This window comes from Eriocheir sinensis, chromosome 10 (genome assembly GCF_024679095.1).
Source record: "Eriocheir sinensis breed Jianghai 21 chromosome 10, ASM2467909v1, whole genome shotgun sequence".
Classification (NCBI taxonomy): domain Eukaryota; kingdom Metazoa; phylum Arthropoda; class Malacostraca; order Decapoda; family Varunidae; genus Eriocheir; species Eriocheir sinensis.
In genome coordinates, this window is record NC_066518.1 from 593251 (window position 1) to 602677 (window position 9427).

The 9427-nt window shown below is 41.9% G+C and overlaps 1 protein-coding gene across 2 annotated transcripts in view; it reads right to left on the reverse strand.

Moving 5' to 3' along the window:
* LOC126996404 (juvenile hormone esterase-like) overlaps positions 1-9427 on the reverse strand; it is a 30024-nt gene that overhangs the window by 4215 nt on the left and 16382 nt on the right. Inside the window, exons 1-8 of one of the 2 annotated variants that reach the window (XM_050856790.1) lie at positions 8241-8398; positions 4917-5169; positions 3820-3981; positions 3564-3708; positions 2941-3126; positions 2155-2348; positions 1899-2049; positions 1558-1736 (exon numbers count right to left, since the gene is read on the reverse strand). In XM_050856790.1, coding sequence (XP_050712747.1) covers positions 1558-1736; positions 1899-2049; positions 2155-2348; positions 2941-3126; positions 3564-3708; positions 3820-3981; positions 4917-5162 — 1263 coding nt within the window. In that variant the 5' untranslated portion in view covers positions 5163-5169; positions 8241-8398. Of the gene's footprint in view, positions 1-1557; positions 1737-1898; positions 2050-2154; positions 2349-2940; positions 3127-3563; positions 3709-3819; positions 3982-4916; positions 5170-8240; positions 8399-9427 lie in introns of those variants that run through there. The other variant, XM_050856791.1, reaches the window with a different exon arrangement.

The window sequence follows — 9427 nt, forward strand, 5'->3', positions numbered from 1 at the left end:
CTGACATGCATAAAGGTCATTTGCTAGTCTTTTCCACGAGTTTTTACAGTTAGTCTGTTTCCCTTTCTGTAAAACCAGGCTATCGAGGCCACACAAAATATCAACTTGGAAACTGCCTGTGTCTCATCTACGTAACCATATATGAATATATATATATATATATATATATATATATATATATATATATATATATATATATATATATATATATATATATATAGAGAGAGAGAGAGAGAGAGAGAGAGAGAGAGAGAGAGAGAGAGAGAGAGAGAGAGAGAGAGAGAGAGAGAGAGAGAGAGAGAGAGAGAGAGAGAGAGAGACTATTTCTCATCTACGTAAGCATGTGTGTGTGTGTGTGTGTGTGTATATATATATATATATATATATATATATATATATATATATATATATATATATATATATATATATATATATATATATATATATATACAGTAAAACCTTTATAACTCGGAACTGTATAACTCGGAATTTGATATAACTCGGCAATGCAAAGAAATATTCATTAAGAAAAACAATTTCGAATTCAAACAAATAACGAAGAAAAAAATAATTCATTAATTCATGCATCTCGGCATATTGCTGTTTAACCATATCCTGTCGTCTACACTCGACATGCCTCACCCACATTTTTTTAGAAAGTGTATCCACACTTGGGCCACATGATCTCACTCTCCAGCACTCTCTGATTCATCTCGGGATGCTGCCGAGTTATCTCCATATCTCATAGTTTACACTCGTCAAGGCTTCCCCGAGCTATTTCTGCATTAAAAACAAGTACCCTCACCCTCCCTGCTCGTTCCTCAAACACCCACGTGTTGTCTGCTTGGACTACATGACTACAGCTGCCCCTTCATTTGTATGTGTTAATTTAAGCTTTTACTGCTGCTGTGTAGTGTAGTGTTTTCAAAATTTTGACTGTATATGCAATAGGGGGGAAGGGGAATAAGGAATTTGTATAACTTTATGGGTAGGCGGTGGCCGAACTGGTAGCGTACTGGGCCCACATTCACCGCGTGATGGACGACGCGGGTTCGAATCCCCACGCTACCACTCGGATTTTTCAGTCACCGCCGAGTGGCTTAAAACTACCCACATGCTGTCCTGATGACCACCCATCAACCCGGAATCTAGAGGAAGCCGTCCAAACGAATCAAGAACGAGTTCCGGGGGGCAGCATGAGCCAATGCAAGATGGCGCCACTATAAACACTCGCCTGCGCCAGAACGGGATGGGCCGACCATCAGGCCCCACACGGAAGAAGCCTTGGGCCGACCATCAGGCCCCACCAGGAAGATGCCTACCGGCGCAACAGGCAACGATGTAAAAAACAAAAAAAAAAAAAAAAAAACTCAGAATATTGAATAACTCGGCTAAGCTGGGAGCCCGTATCATGCCGAGTTATAAAGGTTATAAAATATATATATATATATATATATATATATATATATATATATATATATATATATATATATATATATATATATATATATATATTAACACATTTGTTTTTCAGCGAAAGATCTGTAGGTTTTTTACCTGCGTATAGTTTTCACTCAGTTCAATGTCGATATCTTCACCGAGGTAGTACTGGTAGAGAGCTGTAGCCTGCGTCAATCGGTTCGTGTCATTTTGAGGACTCATAAGCAGGCTGAGGGGACCAATTTCAGCAAAGTTCTCCTTCAGGCTAGTTCTCATATCTTCCCGGAAATAAAAAGCTGAAAAAATAATAATTTCCATTACAGAACTGTTCACAGTCAGCATAAACTCAGCTTAATTTTAAGGTTATTTTAATAAGCTTAATTTTAATAATTAAAAAGATCATTATTTCCTATGAGATTTTACAAGAAAATGAATGCAAAGAATGATAAACTACTAACGATGAGTGAGAATCCCGCCATCTTGGGCTGTGAAACCGCTCATGAGGTCCCAGGGAGGACAGGCCATCTTGACCACCATCTTGTAAGGATCTTCAGGAATAAAGTCTCCGTCAATACGAGGTATCATCACGGATGGCAAAACAAACCATTTCTGAAAGAGGAAAATTCTAATGAAGTTTCAAGGGACCTTCTATACAACTGTTTTCGTACACTAAGTTATTGAACATTGCAGTAAAATGTTGTAAGCAGTTCTTACATAATATTTAAAAGCGACGAGGGTTAATGACTTTGCAGATACTGTTTGTAAGAAAGAGAGAATGCTTCTAGAGTCTAAATTCCCAGAGAGTCCCATGGAGGTCGCCGTCTCCTCCGCCACTTGCCGGTGGAACTTTCCCAAGGCAAATGGTGTCAGGGCTGATCCGGAGTGCCAGGCGGTACGTGAGAAGAGTCCTGAAAGAGAAAAAAACCTTTTACTTCTTTAAGGATCATACTCTCAATGGAAGAGACAAAGAACATATGCCGGCCTAGAGGAGAGACTTCGAGCGTTGGGAAGTGTGGGAAGCTTCAGTGTCGATGAGCTTATCACCGTCGACGCTTGATGACTGTTCTCTCTTTTCATTACCGTTGGACCTTGAGGACTTGGCCGCTAATCAAAATAAAATGAAGAAACAAAAGTTCCTCGCATTAAGAAAAGAAACTTATCTTTTAACTGAGTTTCACCTTCGTTTTGTTATGGTTTTGTTAATTTACAGATTTTTAGCTTATTATTATCATGATTGTTACCTCTATTTGAGTAACAACTTGATTTTTAGAGTCTCATATAATTCCAGAGAAAACCTGGATTTTTTCATCAGAAGGAACACAGTACAATCAGGGAGCTGGTGCCGTTGCTAACACTAATTGAAAAAAAATTCAAGCTTTTCGACCGAGGTGGAGGAAAGGTATGATGAATAGCAGATAAGTCTGTAATACATTCTAATTGTGAAAACATTTAACATACTATACAGTGTCTCTCACTTTTCCAAGTTGCCTCATGCCTCACCTCGGGCTCTCGGGGAGAGGGCGAGAAAGCTGGAGGTGGTGCCGCCGGCGCTCTCCCCGAACATCGTCACTCTTCTTGCGTCGCCGCCAAATATCCAGATGTTGCGCTGCACCCACCTGAGGGCCGCCACCTGGTCTTTCAGCATGCTGTTGCCTGGTATCACATCGTCCTCCGTCGAAAGGAAAGCTGAAGCAGAACAAAAACCGAAATCCTCGTAAGTTTTTGGTAGAACATTGATTAAGTACAAATGAAAATCCCATGATATTTTTTTTTCAACTAAGAATCTTATATCTATTTATTTAAATGTATTTCTGTCGCATGTTTTTATTTTTGTTTTGGGAACTACATTGCCTTGCTGCCTAAAGAGCAATTCAAGTGACATTTTTGGCTAATCAAAAATGCCTGGTCGATATAAACAAAATATATGTTATTTCTGTAACACGAACAGCTCCTTCGCACGTATGCCTATATAGTAATTTTGGTGCCATAAGTACCTCATCTCGTATCTCCACTCATTCAGCCGTGTAAAAGTGGAAAACAGTAACTTATCTTTGCTTAAGCAAAAACTTTTGGATGAAAGTATGTACCATCATTTTCTTTATCAAATACTTCAGTGCACTTACCTAGCGTTCCCAACCTGAACTGAGGCACAACCAGCACCACTTGGTGATCGAGCAGCACGTGAGGCTCGTGCTCTTTTGCAGCCCCGCCGACGTAGCCGCCCCCGTGCAGGAACACCATCACTGGTAGCCCCTCGCCCTGACCCACCTGCGAAGACACACGAGTCACATGCAAGCACCGATATCTCATGTGCCTGAAAATCCATCTCCCCTGTCGTGTCACACCCCGCCTTTGAGAGTCATGCAAGAGGATACAAACCTGCGGAGTGAACACATTAAGGTAGAGGCAGTCCTCTGAGCCTACTACGTCGTCTTCCGTTACGGCGCCTGCCTTTGCGGTCTTGAAGGAGACCTGGGAACACGGCTCTGGCTGGCTGGATGCATCACGCATCTCTGTCCACGCCTCCTCTTCAACGGGATCCTGTTTTAAAGAACAAGATGTTGGTAGAGAAACATGATGGCCATTCAACAAGGAATGCATGTACGATGCATAACATTGGGAAGAGAAACAGATGAGGCTCCAGTTTTTAATTGCTTCGAATAGATTTAGATATGATAAAATGCTATTACATTACTAGTCTTCATGTGTGTCGTCATGTCATGAAATATGGTGCTTGCTGAAACCACGATAACAATATTTTAAATCGACACCATATATATATATATATATATATATATATATATATATATATATATATATATATATATATATATATATATATATATATATATATATATATATATATATATATATATAGTATAGGTTAAGAGTGATCAATATTTTCACGTATCGGATGACAAAATACTTTATAATAATCATTGTTTTTATTAAAAATAAAACGTATCATATGTTTGATTTATTTCATCACAGGGTTCCGCTCAGTGTTTCAAGATGTATTATATTATTATATTATATTATTATATTATATTATTATTATATTATTATAATACGACATAAACCAAAATTTTAGGAGGATAACATTAACATTCCCGGTGGCCTGGTGTGACTCGATGCTGTTCAGATGTTGGGGGCGGTGACGGTACCTGCGTCACCAACCTTGATGGCTTGAGAGAGAGAGAGAGAGAGAGAGAGAGAGAGAGAGAGAGAGAGAGAGAGAGAGAGAGAGAGAGAGAGAGAGAGAGAGAGAGAGAGAGAGAGAGAGAGAGAGAGAGAGAGAGAGAGAGAGAGAGAGAGAGAGAGAGAGAGAGAGAGAGAGAGAGAGAGAGAAGGCAGATTTGTCATATGTTTTCCTGCTCCCAGTCTTCATCTGCACATCTCTATACTATTAGTTATCAAATAAATCGACGAAGCTAACCAAGTGCAGATAAAAAGAATAGTGACGGCATTCTACGTACCTGGAATCTCAGTTCAGCCAGGGGAGGCTTTGCGTACGGGATGGCGTAGAAGGAGAGGAAGGGGCGACCATTTACTGATTCCTCCTTCAAGCCCTTGAGAGTCCCCTTGGGCGTGCGCACGATTGGCCGGCCATCTGTGTCCCAGTGGAAGCGGACGTCATTCTCCTGTGCCGCTCCGCAACTAAGCATCGTCGTAGTTAATCCCAAAAGCATTACATTTGCGACGATCACTGCCACGAGCTTCATTTCTCGTCTGCAGGAAGAGATAATTAAAGAAAAATGTTGTTAGCAGAATAAAACGAGAGAAGTGACATGGAGCTAAAACTCATTATACGGAAAGATGGATTAAATAAACATAGGCATTGAAGCTATAGTACTGTACTTCGTATCATTGTCAGCGACATGCCACAGACAAAGCATCTGCGAGACGCAGGAGCTCCCTTCGTTATGACATACAAATGTTAAGTTTGTCGTGAGCAGCTTCTAAATTGTATCATTAGGTGTGGACGTTGTTGTCTGTGGTGACCCTTCTTTGGAATGTCTCTTACTTCACCACTGGACGTAATTGCATCTGCCCAAACACCGCACTCGTACCGATAGGCGTAATGCAGTTATACGGGTAAAGTTTAACATGAAAATTAACGTGGCTCATTTTTTAGAGACGGAAAAGAAAAATTCCGGGAGAGGCCAATGTCCTGCAAGGGACTGATATAGGCTGCTGCTGATGACGACATACACGAAACAGATCACACTCAATGGTGTAATGGAACAAAATCAATCAACCGACAACTGACAGGCTGAGATTCGCGGCTTGCTCAGGCTGCAAAGGTTTTCATCCGCTGTAAGCAGCGGTTACTGTCTACCCATGACCTTAGAGGAATGAGAAGTGGGGTGTTTCAGGACCCAATCTTGCCCACAGATTCGTCAATATACAGCTCTAAGCTCTCTCGGGGGCAATGACGAGTCCAGTGTGTGATCCAACCCAACCAACTTGGTGAGTGAGTGATACCCCCCATCCCCCGCCATGCACACACACACACACACACACACACACACACACACACACACACACACACACACACACAAAAAAAAAAAAAAAAGTCAGTGTCATAACCTTATCTTAGCTTAAAAAAAGAAAAAAAGTCAGTGTCATGACCTAATCTTAGCATCAAATTTTTCAAACATAATACATGGTCACAAGAAACAGTATTTCACTTCAGGAAAAGTTACCCATAAACCCTCTCGTTTTCTGTATCACAGAGGAAATGTGCGAGTCACATGACTGACTCTCCTAAAGGAGGTCTACGCGATACGGCTACACGGCGCGCTTTCAGCACTTTCAAGGCCAAGTGGTGTAATCATTCTGTCGTCACTTTAAAGTGTAGAAGCTCGGTCGGCGATTGGTTGTTTTGGCTGATAGAACAGCAGCACCCCGCATGACGGAGTAAAGTTTAAAAGGACAACGAATAAATATCTACACACACACACACACACACACACACACACACACACACACACACACACACGTCCTCGTCGAAAGACCGACTTGATCGGCATCAGCCGATAGTTGGTCGGTCTGCACCTTCTTCATGTGCCGGCACCCACAAAGGCCCATCCATGGTCCCTCCGCGGAAGGAAAAAAATTCTAAATAACAACAACAATAGGAACAACACACTCATTCTCCCCCTTGCAGATATAGTTGGGTCAAGGGCTGGAGCTTAGGGGTAAGGTTACAAGAAGCACTCCCTTCACAATGGATAACGCTTCCGTGGTGCAGTGATTATCGTGCCTCGCTACGAATCCGCGGGTCTTGGTTCGAATCCCGGAGCTCACCCAGCTGTTCATCCTCCCTTTCGGGCTGGTCGATAAACAGGTACTTAGGGAAACCTGTGTGGGGCAAACTGAGGTTAACTCGGATGTTACATTGGCATTGTGTCTCGGGGTAATGGGTTCTTACCCACCACAAGCTCAATGCGACGGAGATGAGCACCGCAGCCACTCGCAGGTGAAGAATATTCCCCACAACTTTACCTTTATCTTTACTTTGAACTTTCTCTACCTTTAGCCTTCACACTGTGCTTCAGCCCCCGTCTCCAAAGTCTTTCTCGGCTTCAACGGGCATGGTATGAGGAGGGTGTGAGAAGCTTGATGCCAGATGTACCAATGGATTCCTCATGACACGGTTCACTTGACCTCCAATATACTTGTGAGCCTCAACGCTGTTGTATCAATTCAGGGCGTTATCTCTCACTGCTTACATGCAGTTGAATATATCATGATCGGGCGCGTCAGAGTTCATGAGCAAACAGCTAAAGCAAGAGGAAATACTGTTTCTCAATGGATAAGTCTTTCTACAAAATCGCTTTTTTTCAATATATCAAAGTTTGGCCTCTTTAATGAGGCCGCAAAAAGCAAGCAATGTCGTTGTCCCATTCCATCTCAATGAGACAGGCCAGTGTGGCGGAGGGGAATATAAGTGACCTCAGAAGCAAAGCGCCGTGGTGTCATTTCAAGAATTTATGCACCGTACTTTCGGCGTTCTTCCTCAGAGATCTTTCCGACTTTGCAGTTTTTCGTTCTTTCGTCCAACCTGCCTCTTCCCTCTTTCTGTTCCCACTCTTTTAAACAATAGATTCCGCGGGTCAAGTTGATCTCCACTTCTTCTCCACCTTCTCCTCCTGCCGTGAAGGTGTGGGCATGGCGGTGTTTAAATCGGATGAACCAGTTCATTAGACGGTAATTACAGCGATTCTATTAATCTCCGTTCTCTTGGACAGCAATAGTTAACACTTTAATTAGTTATCCCTGCAAGATAATGCACCTGTACGCTTAAACTGTTGCCCACAAGAATACGGTACCCATGGCATTACATTCTAACACATCAGCCAATATTTTGATATGGGTACAAGTAAGGCTGTAACTGTTCCCTATGAGCACGAAGAAGAATGTAAATGGTCAAATGAATACAAAAAAATAACCAAACACTAAGTTAATAAATATATAAACTGGCAACACTACGAAATATAAGCAAGAAATATTAGAGCCAAGAAGACTAAATTAAAAAGAAACCTCACCTTTGGCCATGAATACTTGCAGAGCAGCCACTTCATGGCAACCATTTCTTTCCTGCATGGTTCGCGGTGCTTACTTACAGTTTAGGACGTTTCCGAGTTCAGTGACAAGGAACGAAATTGATGTCCAGTGACAGTGAGTACAATAAAATTTTGCCTTATCACTATCAGTTAGAGCATCTCCCTTTCGCTTCTCTCTAGTTTTCCTGTCAAGAGAATTTATTATTATTATTACATTTACAAAACTCTTACCAAAGTGTTTTCTTCGCTCCCCAGATGGCAGGTCCTGTTCGCCAAAGAGAATCATGCAGGGTGTCTGTCCCGAAAAGCGTCTACTGTGCTACTGTGCGAGTGGGAAGATATAATCATTGCAGTCACAATCACACTTCACGCAATCGTATAGCAGTGAAGGAAGATAATGGGAAAATGCTTCATCAGATAAACAGATAACATGTTTTCGGTATTTACTCTAATAATGTTGTTCTGAAGTAGACAGCAATCAAAAGCTTATGATATTTAGTTATTAAAAGCAATTAATACACAAAACCACCACCAGAAAAAAAGATAATTGTTGAAAAAAATCGTTTATTGATGCAGCTCTTATCACAAGGATTTTTTTTTAAACAGCAAAGGAGACAGTTCAAGGGCATAAAAAAAAAACAATAATGAAAAAAAAAAAAAGCCCGCTACTTACTGCTCCAATATAAGAAAGAATGCGTTATGATAAAACTCTATCAGCAAGCCTCTTATGTCTTCTGAATAACTCAAGGCTAGGTGAGGAATATAATAACAAATGATGTGAACATGAACATTAGACTGGCCGAAGCGGAGTGGTTTTGATAACTCAAGTGACAAGTCTCTCTCTCTCTCTCTCTCTCTCTCTCTCTCTCTCTCTCTCTCTCTCTCTCTCTCTCTCTGTGTGTGTGTGTGTGTGTGTGTGTGTGAGCGCGCGCGAGTGTGTGCATAAGTACACACACATACACACACACACACACACACACACACAAAGAGAGAGAGAGAGAGAGAGAGAGAGAGAGAGAGAGAGAGAGAGAGAGAGAGAGAGAGAGAGAGAGAGAGAGAGAGAGAGAGAGAGAGAGAGAGAGAGAGAGAGAGAGAGAGAGAGAGAGAGAGAGAAATGTAGCTCAGACCCTGCATATTCACACACACACACACACATGCATCTCACGTGTGGGGAGGCTCCACTCACACAGCTCTTCTGGACAGAGTGGAGTCTAAGGCTCTTCCTCTCATCAGCTCTCCTCCTCCTACTAATAGTCTTCTACCTCTTAAATTCCGCCGCTATGTTGCCTCTCTTTCTATCTTCTATCGATATTTCCACGGTGACTGCTCTTCTGAACTTGCTAACTGCATGCCTCCCCCCCCTACCGCGGCCACGCTGCACACGACTTTCTACTCATGCTCATCCCTATACTGTCCAA